Below are 18,606 nucleotides of genomic sequence, written 5' to 3'. Positions count from 1 at the left end.
ATGGAGAGTCAGGACACGTCTGGAGCAACCAGTAAAGCCCAAGGAAAGTCAAAGTTACGTTCACAGGGACCCACAGGCCAACGGATCAGGGATCGCAAAGGGACCTCAAGCTGAATCACGAAATACCAGCCCACGGAACACTCGTGGAGTGTAGGCCAGAAATCTTCGGTGGAAATACTGCTCGGGGTCAGGACTACACGTAGCCCAAAGCACAGTCTCAGGGATCGCAAAAAGCATATGCTGCTGCAAAAGTACACGGTGCATAGGGGTTCGGGTTGCACGGTGCCGAGGGATACTGGTCTCAGAATTGCTGAGAGGTCAGATCAACCTCAGGGACGCTCAGGAGTCCTCAGGAGCTCGGGAGATGCAAACCGGTCAGATGCGTTAAGGTGCTTGCTGCTGCAGGGGAGTAACTCCTTTACTCCAAAGGAGATTCTTCAGTCGTCCAGCGAAGTGTAGATCATCGAAGTACTTTGTTTCTGTAGCAGAGTTTAATCCAGGTAAAATCTAAAGTCCTGTAGTCAGGGTTCCTACTTTATACACAAGGAAGGGGTGGGACAAACTCTGGGGACCCAACTATGGGAGGGTCAGGACAGAGGGGTGGCTACACCCATGTCCTTTGTCCAGTTTCGCGCCAGAGGAGGAGCAAATGGCTCCTGCAAACGGTTTGAACTGGACTATGCCCAGGGACACCAAATGTGCCCCCAGTGCAGACTTTCAAACACTCTCAGAGTGCACCCACCCAGCCCCAATACACTAAATACTGTATGGGAGGTGGTCCTTTTCCTTTTCCTTTTCCATTAGCCTCTCAGGCAATCAGTCATTTGTAGGTATGCTAATTTACCGCCCGCCTGGGTCCAGATCCAAATTCCTCAATAACCTTAACAACTTAATCGAGGTTACGGCTGGAGCTCCACAATATACCATACTAGGAGATTTCAATTTCCATCTTGAATCCCCATGCGACACTGATACCATTGCGCTAATTAACGATCTGTCAGCAGCCGGACTCCAGTAAACTGTCGCCCAGCCCACTCAGGAAGCAGGCCATACCCTAGATGGTGTATTCACCAATAACCCTCACTTTATGATTTCAGATGTAATTCCTCTTATCTGGACTGACCACTCAGCAGTCTGCTTCTCCATAAAAATCAAATCTCCACCATCTCTAACCGGAATACCTTCTCCTACCTCTTTTAGAGACTGGAAAAACATCAATACTGCTCATCTTGCTTCTATGTTGACCAAGAGCATCATTACCACCAAACTTAATCCATCATTAGCCTCCAGTAATTACCTCAACAGCTTAGACATGGCTTGTTCCAAACTAGCACCTTTGAAAACTTCACAACGAAATAGAAAGTCTCCTTCTGCCCCATGGTTCACGGAATCTCTCCGTCTTCAGAGACAACACTGTGGAAATTTAGAAAGACACTGGCGCCATTACTACAATCCTACCGACAAAATCGTATACAAAAGCGCCCTCTCCAACTATAAAGACCTCATCACGTCCGAAAAAACTAAGTATTACACCTCCCTAATTGAACAGGCAAAAAATTCCGCAAAAAAATTGTTTCAAGTGGTTAACCATCTCTCAAACCCTCCGGCCCCCCCTTCCGAAGTATCCCAAACGCTCTGCAACTCCCTTGCAAATTTCTTTAAGGACAAAGTCACCTCTATCTTCTCAGCTTTCATTCAAAAATCTCCGTCTATTACTATAAACAATCAATCATCTTCCACTAACGCTCCATCCTTCTCTGTGTTCAAAGCAGTCACTGAGGAACAAATCCACCGTTTAATCTGCAGCACCAAATCGGGCTCCCCCCAAGATCCTTGCCCTCCGGCTATTCTCAATCTCATTCCAGAAGCCATTTACCCTGCTTTGACGAACATTTGCAACTCTATGTTCACTACCGGCTCTTACCCCACAATCTGGAAAAAGGCTATCATTAAGCCACTCCTGAAAAAACCCACCCTTGACCCCTCCCTTCCATCCAGTTACAGACCCATCGCATGTCTCCCCTACCCAGCAAAAGTATTCGAAAAAGCTATGAATATTCAACTCTCGAAATTCATAGATGAAAACAATCTACTGGATGAAACCCAATCTGGGTTTAGGCAGGGACACGGGACCGAAACTGCTTTAATAAAAGCGGCAGACGAAATAAGAATGACATTGGATAAAGGAGGAGCGGCAGTACTAGTACTGCTGGATCTTTCCGCAGCCTTCGACACGGTCGATCATGCCATCCTGATCGACCGTGTCTCAGCAATAGGCATCCAGAACAAGGCCAAAGAACTTCTTGCCTCCTTCTTAGCCAACCGATCACAGGCAGTAAAGATGGGCCCTTTCACCTCCCCTACTTTCTCTCTTCCTTGCGGAGTACCACAGGGCTCCTCGCTAAGTCCGACCTTGTTCAATATATATGTTTCGGACTTAGCGAGGGTGATCAAGTCCTACGGCATTGCCCTCACGACCTATGCCGATGATACCCAACTGGTCCTATCCGTACACAATGACGGAGCGACAATTGCGGCAAACTTTCAAAAAGGAATGCTTGCAATCAGTTCCTGGATGTCATCAAATTGTCTTAAATTAAACTCTGATAAGACGGAGGTGATGACATTCGGGAAACTGGAACCTACCTGGTCCCCTCGTTGGTGGCCAACTGAGATGGGACCTCCACCAGAACCTGTCACCAAGGTTCGTAACCTTGGAGTTATCTTCGATAACAAATTGACCTTTCACCACCATGTCAACTCCGTAGTCTCCACTTCCTTCTTCACTCTGAAGAAAATCAAAAAACTTCTCCCTTACCTTCCCATTTCAGCTGGCAAAACCCTTATTAGCACTCTGGTTTTTGCCAAAACAGACTACTGCAACGCCCTCCTGCTTAATGCCCAGGAGAAAGTCCTTAACAGGCTCCAGCTAGTACAGAATGCCTCAGCCAGAATCCTATTGGGCATAACTAAGTTTACCTCCAGTTCCCCGTATATCCAACAGCTTCACTGGCTGCCCGTCAGGAGCCGTACAAAATTCAAAGCATTGTGTATTGCCTATAAAGCTGTCAACAACTTGGGCCCACAGTTCCTCAAAGATGCCCTCTGTCCGCTGGAAAATCCGAGAACTCTTCGCTCTTCCTCAGCCTATCTGCTCAAAATTCAACGAACAAAGAGGGTCAACTGGGGTGATAGATGCTTTAGCATTTCCACAGCTAGACTCTGGAACGCACTCCCCCTTTCCATTAAAATGGCCCCAATGCTCATTAGCTTCAGGAAGAAATTAAAAACCTGGCTTTTCCCACATTAAAATCTGCCTTAGCTATCGTTCTGTTTCATTGAGCGCCGAGACACCCACGGGTAGTTGTGCGCTATAAAAATTGCCAAAAACATAAACATAAACATAAACAAACCTCCCTGTGACAGAAAACTTATTGTCAAGCCTTCCCCTGCTCGAGCTTGGCTCAGCAGTAGGAGGGCAGACTTGTGTCTGTGGCTGGCAGCATCCATTATGTGATGCCCAGGTCTAAAAAGCTGGTACCGGGTGTACCGGTGTTTCACATGCGTCCCTCTAGAAGGGTGGAATCATACCTACCCCGCCAGTTACTGGCAGGGAGGTAGGATTCCAAGGTGTTTGACACCAAACACGACTTGTTTCTAAGCAGCCGTTTTAAAGTTAGCGTTTACCGCGAGTTTATAATGCACTTAAATATATATGGTATGGCTGCATCACAAACAACCCCGGAAAATAGGTTCTGAAGGCTGCAGAGGGACTCTGATCATGCAGGGGCACCCTCTCACATAAAACCCAGCACCCTGCCTTCAGGATAAATAAGGCCTGCCATAGGGGTGACTGATAGGTTTATATGTGCAGTGATTTAGAATAAATATAGTGAACCTATATCTAAGTAAGGGGTGCATGCACCACCTTACACAGGTTGCAGTAGCAGACCTGTGGTGTCAGTTTGAATGGTCTCTCGGGGGTGGCATAATACATGCTGCTGCCCCTGGGAGGCCTGTGGGGTAGCTATGCCCTGGGTACATGGTGTACCATATACTAGGGACTGATAAGGGTACCCCAGTATCCAATCTGGAGTGTACCTAAAGTAAATGCAATCCGTTTAGAGGAGAAAGCAGCTAGACTGGGGTCCTGGATAGCAGGATCCCAGTCAGTCAAAGTTGAAAACAGTGATACACAAGCAAAAAGTGGGGGAAACTATAAGAAGCAGATCCTACTCTCCTACACCTACCCAAACCCGGACGTGGAAACTGCAGGCCCTGTGTTTAAAAGACAATGCATTCAAAACAACTATCCAAGTCACGATTTTCACGGGTTCTGCTTCCTCCCCCCCCTAGTAGACTGGGTGGCTTTCAACGCAGTTTTGTGAGGAGCATGTATCTGTACTGTCATAGGATCTCGATGAGTGAAAGAAAACTAACTCCAATAGATTGAGGGTTCCTTGAGAGCTCGGGAGAGCTCGGCCTTGTCAGACCCCACACGGCGAGAGCATTAAAATATTTACTCCGACAGAACGCCTCCACTGCCTAGACTGGACAGCACATGCTGCCCATATCCATACAGAGGCTGACAAGCCACGTAGGCTTTTAGGCAGGCTGGTTATGCCCCACACCCAAGGGACATCCATACATGATATAAGACCACAGGACCATAACAAACAACACACCATGTGGTATTAGCAGTACTTTCCAAATATATTACTCCAACATGGGGAAGCCCCCAGGATGCATGAGACAGTAACAGACCCTAACAGATATTCACCTACCCCAGGTACCAATAGACCATCAGTGCACACAAGGCTCCATCAAAGTACAAGGGATTAAGAAGGTGATCAGAACATTCCTATCCTTGAGTTCTACACAATGTATGATGCTTCTCTGGCACCACGCCTCCTACAACTGTTCCATTTGGCAAGGGAACTTGGCTGTCTCCCACCCTCGCTATGGGAAGCCCAAGTAGTGCCAATCCTGAAAATGGGCCGCAACCCCTCTATCCTCTTGCAGACTGATCACCCTTCTCTCGTCAGACTATAAAATTCTCATCAAAATACTCGCAGACCACATACTCCCTATTCTACCTAAACTGATTCATACCGTTAAGAACAGCTTTATCGCCCCACTGTAACACTTCATTAAACATACATTTATTCGTATATATGGAACAGGCTGCCCGAACTTGGTCCAACGCGGGCTACCATTCTATTGACCTGGAATAGGCATTTATCTTTCTAAAATGGGACTACATGTTTTGGGCCCTCCCCACAATACGGTTTTGTCCCACAAATCATAGGTTGGATCTGACGCCCATATTCCAACGCAAGAGCCAGTTTGAGTTGCCATATCTCAGAGGTCTATCCCATATATAGGGCAACTGACAGGGTTGCCCCATCCCAGTTATAGAATATATAGAACCAGTTGCAGGAAATGAGGCATTACTTTGGCAACTGTGATGCAAGTGGTCTTCCTCTATGCAGAAGACGTGATCCTCTACCTTCGGCAGACACAAAAATAATAAAATTAATTCACTTACCTTCACAGAACGATGTCCTCCTCCCTCAGGTGTCTTCCAGGAAGCTTCCAAAGCAAGAAACTACACTAACCAATCCTGGTGCTTCTTTCACAGCATAAAAGCAGTGCCAGGATTGGATAGAGCAGGCTCTCCCCATCGCTCCTAAGGGCACTGGAGGCATGTGCTTTCTCTAAACTAGCTGTCTAAAACAGCTAGGTTAGAGAACTTTAAAATGCACATGTCTGGCTGGCCATCCCAAGACGGCTGTCAAAGAGATATGCACATTTTAAAGTGCACAGCTCCCTGCTACTGCCACTCGGCAGCACTGGCCCAGTGCCCACACTTAGTTCGGGACAGGTTGATGAAAAAGAAAACAGTAATATATAAACTTATTTTTTTCCAGTCCTGGGGCCTATGGGGCGACGCTTCTCCACTCAAATGGAGGAGCCACCCCTGCTTGGGACAACCGTTCCATGGCTTGGAGTGGCTAAATATTTTAGAATATCCCAGCAAGATCCTCCACAACTCCCAACTTAAGTACATACAATTCTGCCTCACACACAGGACCTACTTGACCAAGACCCGACACCTACACCAGAAATAAATCCCTTGGTCCCAGATGAATGCCTGCGCTGTAAGTTAGATTTTGAGCATGTGATCCACACGTTGTGGGCCTGTGGGTCCCTGCAACTCTACTGGGATGCAGCTATGCTGGACATTCTCTGAACCATGGGCAAGGAGCAATTTGACTCAGCATGTCAGTGCCTGTTTGGCCAATTGCCTCGCCCCAAAACTGGGAACGTGTAAACTTTTAGGGGATGACAAAAAAGCAGAGAACGTGTGTTGCTTCGTCTCTCACTATTTTATTTTTTTAGTACACTATCTCTGAATCTCAAAACTGAATTCTTCCTCTTTTTCTTCCTTCTAGGGTCCTTCGAGGTTTCTTTTCTTCCAAGTGCCCAACGGTGTTTGTGCCTCGGAAAGAATACAGAGCCAGGTAAGTGTTTTAGCTCTCTTTGCTTTCTTGGGAATGGGGAGTGAGGAATTTTCCACTTAAATAATTATCTCCAACAGTTCTGTAACAGTTTCAGTGGATGATTCTACTGACTTATTCAACTCTAAACGTTTCTCTTCCCTTGTTCTCTTTTATGACTTGTTTGCCCTTTCCTCCGTCCTCCCCATCAGGTCCCATAGATGAGTGCATTCCTGGGAGAGCCACACTCCTTCAGGAACGTGGTGGGACACCTCGTGACACTGTCAGCTTCTCTCAGATTCTGCCGGTGAGTTCGGAACTGGCGTCTCTTCATGCCTCCAGTGAGGGTATGGTGGGTCTGGTCGTCAGAGTTCTTTCGCGGTGGATTTCCGGTCGCTCTGTGTTTGGAAAGACTTGTACGCATCTCTCTCTCCTCTTGCTCGTGCGGCGGTGGCTTTTTCTCCTCGTTCTGGACGACACCTTCTCTGCGGGTTTCAAAAAATCCTCCCAGTGAGGGTAGATTGCAATTGGTTCTCCTGTCTATGTTACGTCGACAGAGGAAGAATTACATAACAAGTCCAGTTCCTTAAAGGGACCGTCTTCTTTGTAACACGATTCTACCTCAAGGAATGTGGTAAGTGAACGGTGGGGCTGTAAATAAGGAGAGGCATAATATAAGTTTAATAAATCATGAGGCGGATCCACCACTTTGTGACAGAAGGCCACGACTCGCTTCACAGATCTTGCACTATACCTGGCCAAGCGGGCAGTGGCAATGAAATGGAAATCTGTTGCACCTCCCATGATCTAGCACTGGCAAACAGAGATCGTTAGATGGGCACAAGCAGAGAGCACAGCCCTCCGACAAGAAGAAAAGACAGGGCTATGGAAAAACCCCATAGCAACCTGCTGGGACACGATCCTCCAGGACTTCATATCACACATCCGAGATGACACTTGACAGCCCTAGCTTCCTCATTGTGAATCTGCGCCTACTATCTCCTACACCTGCCCTTTTCCAACAGCAACTTCGACTCCTTCTCCAGCTGCTCCATGCCATCACATTTCCTCACCAACATAAATTCCCTGAAAATAGATCCCAACACCCTAGGCTGCCTGCTCTAGAATGTTAGCTCGGTGAGTCTTTGGATGTTGGTGGGGGAAGGGTTTTAGTTCTGACTACATGTTATAAACCAAAAACAAACATTTCAATGTATGCAAAACATTATACTAATCTGCGGCACCAAACCTGGCACTGTCTCCAGATGTGTATTCACTCAAATAAGTTGACTATAATTCTACTCATCATTAGTCATTGTACTGTGCTACATTTTGAACATGTCAATAAAAATTGGCTTTGAAAACAATGATTACTGTTATCAATGTTGTAGGAAAGTAGAGTATTATGTGATGATGCTGATTAGGCCTCACCATGTTATACTAACATGATCCTCCAAAACTGGTCTGTTGCAGGGATTCTGCACAGAACTATGCACAGGATTATGGGACCTCGGTGTATAGGGGCTAAGCCTTCTCATCGCCTTAGTGCCCACAAGCCCAGTACCGACTAGCTATAGTGTCTCACTCGCTCTCCTACACACTCACGGAGAAGCAAATGATTAGACACCCCAGAACACAACACTCCTGGATCTCTCAGGAATCGCGGTAACAAGACACACCTTTTTGCTCACACTCTTGTACCTGTCCACAATACGACCTGACTGAGACATGACTATTGTTTAAAACGTTTATTTTAACTATCGTGCTCTAACATGCAGTATACGTGCCACAACAAGCAGAAAGATGCATAACACGAATATGGTTAACATTGCAGCTAGGTAATACATCATGAAGGGAGATGTCATAGAATAAAGATAATGGAGAAAGGACTATAGTGCCAAACCTCCCTCCCCTTGGTAAGAAGAAGTATTATTATATAATGTAAGATCAGCAGACCCCATTCCCCAGACCATAGATTGTATTTCTACATGGTAGGTGTGTGTTGCTCTCGCCAAGTGTCTTTCACCTAAACATGTCTCCCCGTAACATCAAAGTACGAGCTTCAAGCAGCAGCTGCATTTGTGTGTTTTGTCTAGTTGCTAGGGCCTGACCAGAATAAAATAACAAGGGGCATGGTTTATTGACCTTGCTTACAATGTTCAGACTTAACTCCAGGAACAAGCAGAGAACGAACACTGCAAACAGTTCTCATGTGAAAGACATAAACAGAGTCTTTCAAAAACAAAGCTTTGTAGTAACGTGCACAAAAGTTGCATCATGGCTGCAGGGCTCATCCTAACTTAGTAATGTCGACAATGTCCTAATCGGCCACGTGAAAGGTCGTTGGTTTCACAATAATAAAATCTTCGCTCAGTCCTAGTAGTGTGCCAAAAGCAGTCAGGCTTTACTAGAGGAAAATGTGTTAGAGTACCAACATGGACAATAACAACAAGTTACTTACCTCCGCTAATGCACTGGTAGAGACAGTCTAGCTGCAGATTCCTCAAACTCTGAATTCTACCCAGGCGTCAGACTGGATACGGATATTTTTCAGCAGTACCTCTACATGCCGGGGGACGGCGCCGTACGACTCCGTGATGACATCAACTTCGGCTGTGACATCAGTGAAGTCATATTAGTCCCCTATGGTGCACAGACGTCAGTTTCTTCTGTGAAACTTTCAGCGCCAGAATGCAGAGCCACTATAGAAACTGGGTGTGGAAACAGTGTGCCGAAAAAGAACAATGTACCTTCAAAACAATAACTAGAAAATGGAAATGAACGGTACGGTAATACCAAGGCAAGATCTAGGAGTTAAGACCAAATTGTTTGTTGAGTCCCACAACAATCTGAAACAGTGATCACCAGTGTAAAGAACCAGTGATGAAAAAGGTACAACCTCTACAGGCCATTCGTGGAGCGGGAGGATGGGTAGGGCGTTAAGGAATCTGTAGCTAAACTATGTGTGTACCAGATAATGCATTACTGAAGGTAATTTGTTCATGTGATAGAGAAATCAAGCTGCAGATTCATTAGGTAGATGATCCATATTCTGTGAGGCTGTAACAGCCTGATTTACCAGACTATGAGAGATAGGATACCTGAGGAGTCAAGTAGGGTCCCACGAGCAGGCAGGTGCCCGTGAGATATAGCACGGTCCACCAAGACCCCTGCATCAGGCTTAGCTCAAGTACTCAACAATATGTCGTACAAGGCATCACTGTATGGAACAACAGGCTCCAACCCTATCAGGGTGTCAGTGGACTTCTCCAGGGTAGGCAGAGATAAATCTAAAACCACTGTCACACTCCTGAACATATCTGCAAAGGAGGAACTCACCTCAGTAGCTAGACTACGAGGGGAAAGGTAGTCCAGAGGCTGGGGAAGAATCAAGTCCACTAGCTTCACCAATTGTAGATAGCCAATTCTCCTCCATAAGAGGTGGAAAAACCTCAGAAATAGGCTGTAATAGCCCAGACTCCTCTGAATCACCTACCAAAAGCCCCACCAAGAGAGGGAAGTGGAAATACAACATTCCCCTGAACTGGCTCTATCAACGCTGCACCTGACACGGATCGCCGCCGAGAAGGTGACTCTTCGACGTTGAAGGGAAGAGGGGAAATGACTTTGATCGGCACAACGCACATCAATGCCAGATTCAGCTAATCAAGAATGGATGTCGAAGGTGGAAACCCTGAAGGGCTGTGCACCGGTGCCAAAGCGGATCTGCCTGCGTTGACCCGATGACTCAGATGGCCCAAATGACAGAGGGCGAGCCCACCGCTAGGACTCCTCTCACCTCCATGCAGCCCGACGGCGCTCCAGGGGATGGGGTCCAAATATAAGATAAAGAGAATTATAGTATTCCTTCATCTGGGCCATCAAAGCCCCAGCTCCCGGAAAAACAGGGAGGCACAGGGCTGAGTCATGGCCAGACTCCTCAACCAGCGAGCGGAGGAGCCGTGAGAGACTGATTCTCCACGTGGTGAAGTCAGAGAGGCCGCGACTTCAGTCTCCTACGCTTACCTTGGGAAGTCGATGGAGAGCAACGTCCCCATGAACGGCTCCAGCTCCAGGATTGAGACTGACACGAAGCATCTGGAGACCTCGTCAGTTGCGAATTCAAGAACTTTATCTGACGTTCCTTAAGAGCCTTCAGCTTCAGCTTCTGGGAAGAGCCGCATTCATCGGAGTCATGGTGTTCTCCCAAACACCATATACAAACTGAATGTGAGTTTATAACTGTCATGGTTCAGGACCCGGGACACTGTCTGGGTGGTCGGGCTACCCGTATGGCTGCCAGAGTGTTTGTTCCACTTCCTTGAGAATTAACAGGGTCTTCCGAGATCCGCAGGTTAGCGATCCAGCTTCCTTGTACAAAAAAGTAGACTGGGAGGCCAACATGGGAGGCACTACTGGGTGAGGCCGAAAATGAACCCGCTTCGCTCAACCGAGCGTGTTTAGGCATCGGATTCCTCCCCTGGCTGGAGTAGTCGGGATTCGGAGCGCCTACGACCTCAATTCCACTTTCTCCCTTCTGCGTGCAGATGAGTACAGTACCAGCCCGTACCACGTCCCAGGTGAATACAATATTCTTCCCACAACGTGTTTGGATGTCTGTATGGAAGCCTGTATGAATGTGATCCAAGGGTGCAACAATATCTAACCATATAGTTTGTCCCTACAGGCAGTATTCATAAAAGGGGGGCCTTTCGTCTTCCGTGGGCGTACACACCAGGTCAACACAGAAGGACAACACTACACACCTTACGATTCCTTCTCCCGGTCCCCATCTTCGCCCTGGTCAGTATATACTCTATCACAAGGGAAAGGTGGGAGACGGTGGAGGTTGTTCAAGTCGTCTCTGTGAGATTACTCTGCAAGCAGTAGGTAAGACTTGTGGGGTCCTGCCTGGTAACCGAAATTCGTCGAGTACAAGACCCACATGGCTTAAAGCCTGAAGACATGTAGAAACGGCACACTGTTCCCACCGACAAAACTTGTTGAAGTAGGCCAAAATAACGGCATGAGGAACCACTTCTCAAGATCCACGCTACAAGGCAGAAAGAAGAAACAGATGTCTGCGTGCCAGAGGGTACTTATATGACTCCACTGACATCACAATCAGAGTCGACGTAATCACAGTCATACAGCGCAGCACCTCGGCACGCAGAGGTACTGCTGAAAATTTCCAGATCCAGTCTAAAGTCTGGGGAGAATTCAAAAGTTAAGGAATCTGCTGATTAGATGTAATTGACATGACTCAAGGGAAATCCAACACCAATTTATAAAATTAAAGCAGATTTACGATTGCAGTCAATAGGAAGAAGGCTCTAGTGACAATTGATCACTTGCAGGTTGAGTTACGTGGAGATACAGAGGGGTAAGGTGATGCGGGTCCCAGGACCAAGCCACAACATTCAGTTCAATTTTACCTGGCCCAAGGGGCGGGGTTGCAAAGTTGTCCTGGCTGTCCTTGGTGCTGATTTACCACTTAGACAGTGCTGGGGAGGAAATTGATGCAAAAAGTTACCAACGGGCCTCTGCAGTGGTCAGTTGAAGGGGGTTGCTTGGTTCCCTCTTGTTGCAGCATTAAGTGAAGATGGTAGTAACCGGACTGGTCACCAGCAAGCCTTGGTAGCGGTAAGGTTAGCAAGATGATTCTTCGACTTCCAGAGGTCCGGGGTGGAGGGGGTAAGGAAGCTGCTTGCAACTTGCTGGAGGTCAGGACTATGTTTCCCATAATGTACTGGACCATCTACTTTTGAGCAATTCCTTAGAGGACCCAATGGCCAGGGATTATTTGGTTCCAAGAAGCTGTTTTTTTACCTGTGGTTGCAGTGGACTAGTCCTACTAGTCCAAGGGAGTCTGCAGGTGGTGCCTATAGCTCTCAAAGGGGTCCCTCTGTCTGGGGGCAGGTCTCTGGTCCAGGCTGAATCTCAGTCGTGCAGTTCTTGGGAGCGTTGTCACTGGTGCAGAGTATCCCGCCTTTGGTTTGTGTAGCTTCAGTTCCCGAAGACTTGGGTCTCTTCTTTGCAATCTTCATGGATCGGAGTTTCTGGTATCAGGAGTGTCCCATAAATCCTAGTTTTAGGGGTAGGGGTGCAAGTGGCCAATGGGATCCTTGCCCCAGCGGCTAGTCCGTCCCTGAGGTGACTACATATAGGGGTTGGGGGGGGCAGAGGGAGGGGGTGTCACCTTTTCTACCCAGAACCCTCTGTTCTGCAACATCTAACAATGGTAGAAACCTTCCTTGGCTATACAGACCAAGTAGCTAAACCTAGGTGTGTGGCTAGCCTTCTGGTGGTGTATGTCGTCACCATAACTAATTGTCCTGCTTACCTGGGTGAAAATGTGCCTAGGGGGAGGCTAGCTTCCTCCTTTGGCAATCAGCCTGCATGCATACCAGAGGGGGTGCATGCTTTGAAGCGACCGCCCTGATGTGCCACTTCACTAGGCATCCTATAAGGGTGGGAGGTGTCACCACCTTCCGAGCCAGGCCTTTGTTTGTGATTCCTGGGAGTGTTCACTCTGCCCAGCAGAAGGTCAGATTCCTGTCTTAGCACCAGCTACTGCAGGCTGCCAGCTTAAGCACAGGAAAGGCTGAGACAACCAGGTTGGTTACCTCTAAGGTAGCACCCTGGGTGAATGCCACATCAAATTCGACATAGGAATCATGTGAGGGTGAGGAGGCATGTTGTTTGATACCAAACGTGACCATATTCGGCGGTACCATAATGGAGCTGGCGACCTCAGATGCAGGGTGCCAGCCCATGTTATCCTATCGATCGCTGATCATTTATAGTAGTCCTTAATGGAAAGGGCTACTATAGGGACAAATAAACTTGCATTTATATGTTCACACTTAATATAGTGCACCCCATTTCCTGGGATTAGGAGGCCTACCTTAGGGGTAACTGACATACATTAAAGATAGAACTTTGACCTTTCCATTCATGGTGAGGGCAAAGTCGAGTTGAAGCAGTTTGCCTTGTTACTATAATGGCAGACCTGGGGTCATCTATGTACTTGGGTCACTCAGGGCACAAATAGTGCTTCAGGTCCTGGTGACCTAACACCCAGGCCATGGGTACCCTTTTTACCACTTTACTAGGGACTTATAAGAGGGTTAAAGTTCTCCCAATTGGGGAGGACCAATTTGCTATATCGTATTTAGGGAGAGAGCACTGGCCCTGGGGCCTATTTAGCAGGTTCCAGTGCACTTTCAGAGTCATAAATCAGCAGCTACTAGTCCAAATGGTGGCAAAATGAGGTGAAACCTACAAAAACCATGCTTTCCCACAATGGTCACTTATCTAACACTAACAAAACTGTATTTACCGAATCCATAGGGAAAAGTTAAGAAATTTACACCAAACTACAACAAACATATGTTCACTACAAGCCCCTCTGCATAATGTTTAGATAAGTGCAGCAGGCAACACATGCTGAGGAGTAAAGCGAAGAAAGGTGAAGCCTAATCGTTGCCTCTGTGACCTCAACAGAATTTAACAAACATTCTCTATAGCTAAGAACGTTATCATATCAAATTACCTACATTGACAATCAATCAGAAACATGTTTTTTTTTTTAAATCAAGGACATGGAATACATTTTGTATATTATTTAGGATATTCTGGGATAAAACAAGAAAACATGTTTTCACTCACAGCTTTATCCTATGTAAGATATGCACATACGCTACCTTACCAAGAGAAAGGAAATACTGTACCTTGTGTGCCTACAATCTCCATATGAAGATGAGCAAGACCACTTGCTGTAGATAAGGCTAGTCTGATCATTCCTTCCACAGTAACTGTATACCTATTTAGGTAATCAAAGAGTGAGCCATGTTCATGATAGTCTGATACCAACCACAGCTGAGTCCACGTACCATTGTCTACAAAGTGAAATGAACATAAACGTAGTTTAGCATTAATATAATCATGCCACTCAAAACATAATTTTAACATGAAACGTTATAAACGTAAAGCAGTGAAATCTCAATTGCTTAATGGGGTAAATGGAAAAAAAACACTTTGGACACATGAACAACAACGTACAGTTAGAGTAATTTATTCTGCAACATTAGGTCATTTTAGGTCTTGGTAAACAATTTCTAAGATTACTTTTAAGTAATCTGGAGCACAGACAGAAAGAAAAGACTTCACATGATAGGTTTGTGACATAGAGAACACACGGAATGACATTGGAGCGCTGCTAAAGCCTCAGCAAGGTGTAACATGCAGTGCCTAGGATGAGCTACTGGTGAGCAGACTGGAGAGCAATATCTGATATGTGCTTGCTGCTGCACAGAAGCGGATCACTAGTGGATCGGGATCTGAGGAAGATCAACCACAGCAGTGATGGGAAGCTGCACCAGAGATCTGCTCTTTAAAGTGCAGTGGACCAGACAAGTGGTGCTCCAGAATGGTAGGGCAGGGCATGGCATGCTTCAAAATAACAGCACAAAAAAACAGTGCCAGCTAGAACATTCAGGCCCAGCTCACTCAACTCTTGATATCACAGACAACTATGGGGGAAATGACCAACACAGATAAGCTGAAACAGACACTATATCCTGACAGACTTAGAATAAGTATGTAAGTGTGACACTAACAGCCTGCCAAAGTCCATACTGAAATGGGAATCACAACAGGCAAAGGTCACTTGATGTTCACTATTGTATGTAGTTTAAGTCTTTGTATATCCTTACCTTTGTCAGATGTTTTTCCTTTTAATTTTAAAGAGAATCTAATGCCTATCCAGGTTAGTGATCGTTTTTTCAGATATTTATAAAGTATTGCATGAGTAGCCGCTCGACTGAAATCTTTTTGTCATATCTGTGGTTGCTCTCTCATATCCCTCCTGTGAGTTGCACTTTCTTTTCACACGCAATAATTCCTCATAGGGGATATAGTCAACAAGGTCCCTAGGATGGAAGCTGCTAGGCTTGTGAAACACTGTTCATTGCAGTGGGCTATTTATGCATGGCTGTGACTAGTGCCCCTACCTCTGTCCCCCTCTTATCTCAAGCAAGTAGTCTAACTATACAATATCGGTGACACTGACAGTACTAGTAAATCTCAGATTCAAATCATTCTCATTGTTAATGGATACAAATTCCATTGCTTTTTCCTGATCACCTTTCCAAATAATCAAACTAGCCATCTATAAAACGGATCCACAAGACTATGTGGTAAGCCCATGGCTCCAAATCACAACTACGCAGTACTTGCTCCTCCCGCCAGCCCATATGCGCATTTGCATTACTGGGAGAGAAGCAGGGACTGATGGCAGTACCTTGTTCTATCCGAAGTACTTTCAATTAAATGTGAAGAGGTTTTGTGCGAGACATAGGTGTAGCATATCAAGCAACATCCTAGTGAGTTAATGTTTTTTTTATGGGCGTGACATGAGAAAGTGTTTACGCCTAATACCAGGGTATAAGGTTGACACATCTAAAAGCAAATAAACCTCATGCTAGTTAATATCATAAATCTGTTATAGAAATTGTGTGTTTCTTGTACATACTGCTCATGAGATGGAATGTTTTTCACCAAAGGGAACACGAAATAATTAGTCAATTTGAGCCTACAGCTAAATGTATTGATCTGGGCTGAGACTATAGGTCTGCGTAAGGGATTATATCCTTATGCACCTTCGGGAGTAGGTATAATATTAGCATAACCATGGGGCTTACTTTCTAAAATTAAAATTCATCCTGGCTTAGAAGGCCCTTAGAAGGAGGCCCTTGTCACGCCAGTGCATCACAATAAATATGCTTAGCCGTCAAACCATTTTGGTTCCTCAACAACACAAAAAAGAAAAAAAATACTTTCAAAATTACTTTAAATTATTTGATAGTTATGATTACAATTACGATTATGTAATCAGTATTGTTGAAGCCTAACATAACGGTATTTATGATGATAGGGATATTAAAAAGCCCACTTGGGCATGACTGTATGCCTTAACATCTCGCCCCCTGAGAGTCATTGTAGGATTGTCGACTAGCCTGTAAGAAGCTCATTATGAACTTGTGACCGCAGCTTGTATGCACTCTTTTTATGTTCATCACTGATCACATCTGTGTATTTAGAGGGTATCTAAAATGGTGGGCACTATCGTGACCAAGGCTATCTAGCAGAGGAAAGAGGTAAACATGCAATCTTTAGAAAATAAAGATTCGACACAGCAAACTCGTGACTGCCGGTGCCTCGTCATCAATTTGGTATGAGACGAGTACCTCATTTCTTTGAGGAGGACCGAGTCCCGTCATGCCGAGCACTGCTGCACCCACCCACTCTGGAGTATGTCTGCTGTCTGGAACTACTGATCTTTACAGTTTTAGTTAGGTCAGAGTTACCACATTAAGACGGGATAATAAATTTGGCGCTGTTTGATGAATCTGCACGAAAACTTTCTGCACAAAAAAGAAAAGTGTTATCCACCTCGGCTCCTTCATGGAAATGTTCACACTGATCCCTCCGTCTTACGTAGACAAAGAAAAAGAGAGGTCTAATACAGCTTCCCCTTGTGTTCTACTGAACAACTAGAACACTAGCATTCTGTATTTATAACAAAAAACGGTGTACACTATTCAAACCATTTTCAAACTGCGACTATTCGGTTAAAATAACCAAGGTCTGAACAGGGCCGGACAGGCCGTAACAGGCACCGGGCGTTTCCCCAGTGGGCCGCCAGAGTGGGGTCCTGTTTTTGGCCACTGGGTGTCCGTTTTTTTACCAGGGGCCGGCAATATCAGCCCCCTGTAACAAAATCGGCCGAAACCAGCCCTAGAAAACAGCTCGCCCGTACCCCCCTGGGGGAGCAACCGAGCAGTTTGCCAGGGCTGGTTTCGGTTCTCAGTCCGGCCCTGGGTCTGAAGGTGCTAAAGATCATACTACCTGCAGCCTTCATACTGTGGCAAAAACTTTACAGATAGCCCATCTTGAAGACAAAAAAAGAACATGTACATAGTTTAGTACCTGGTGCCCACAGTGTGCTCCTAATGCACCATAGGTGTGTACATTGAACACATTATAAATATTTGTATTGAAGAGTAAACTGTCAACTGCACAGAGTTACTCTTCAATACAAATATTTATAATGTGTTCAATGTACACACCTATGGTGCATTAGGAGCACATGCATTTTCTAAACTCTAGACACAGGCTGTACAAAATTGGGTAGAAAAATATGGTATTTACCCGCCACTATGCCCCCTTTAAAACAAACTAACAAACTCATTGGATGATGTCATCAGTGAGGTCTTAGAACATGTCACGAGTGTTGTGATGTGTGGACATAAGCAGTGCATGGCAGGGGCGCAGTTCAAAACGTTAATGTTGTCACTGAGACTCACCTAATTAGAACATTACTTTAATCTTTGTTTATTTTCTGTGAATTTCTAGGTATTTAACGTAAAGTAATATGTTATTGCCATACGTAAAGCCAAACCCCTGTTGTGCACAGCATTTGGCCATGCACAGTGGCGGACTGGCTACAGACCATATGCTTATTAAAGAGGAGGGGTCCACGTACCCCCCTCCCTGAGCCTTATTATGCCCTGGAGACCCCACCTCCCAGGTTTTTTTTGTGTTTGTTTCTTAAGGGGGGGGCGGCACGTGGCCAAACTCCCGAAGCCTTTTAAGGCCCTAAGGCCCCATCCCCCATGGCCCTTTCTTTTCTTAAGGAATTGGAGGGGGGCTGGGTGTCCACCCCCTTCCGCAAGTCTTTTGAGGCCCTGGGTACGCCATAGCCCAGGGCCACTGCTACAATTAAAGGGGAGGCGGGCCATGTGCCCCCCCACCCCTCAAGCATTGCTAGGCCCTGGGAACTCCATCCCCTAGGGCTGTTTTTTTGTTTTTTTTACATTAACGGTTGACGGCGCCATGTGGCTCTCCTCCCGAGCCTTATTAGGCACTGGGGATCCCAACCCGCAGGGACAATTGTTTTAAAAAAATTAAAGGCGAGGAGGGCAACTTGCCCCCCTATCCATATAAATAAATTGGGCTTAGGGGATAGGGTCCACGGGGCCTATGGCGGCTCGAGGAGGGGGACAGCGCATCAAAGAATGCAGCCTGGCCTGCCATTCTGTGT

At 46.1% G+C, this 18,606-nt stretch overlaps 1 protein-coding gene across 5 annotated transcripts in view; it reads right to left on the bottom strand.

The window, feature by feature from the left end:
- LOC146832794 (TGF-beta receptor type-1-like) overlaps positions 1–18,606 on the bottom strand; it is a 1,867,988-nt gene that overhangs the window by 1,016,917 nt on the left and 832,465 nt on the right. For 4 of the 5 annotated variants that reach the window (XM_085606114.1, XM_085606113.1, XM_085606115.1 and 1 more), the window contains exon 5: positions 14,234–14,401. The exons of the other annotated variant lie outside the window; for it this stretch is intronic. In XM_085606114.1, the coding sequence (XP_085462240.1) occupies positions 14,234–14,401 (168 nt within the window). The remainder of the gene's footprint in view (positions 1–14,233; positions 14,402–18,606) is intronic. 5 annotated transcript variants of the gene reach the window in all.

The sequence above is a fragment of the Triturus cristatus genome, chromosome 5_1, assembly GCF_964204655.1.
Source record: "Triturus cristatus chromosome 5_1, aTriCri1.1, whole genome shotgun sequence".
Taxonomy (NCBI): domain Eukaryota; kingdom Metazoa; phylum Chordata; class Amphibia; order Caudata; family Salamandridae; genus Triturus; species Triturus cristatus.
This window is presented reverse-complemented; position numbering and strand designations above follow the sequence as displayed.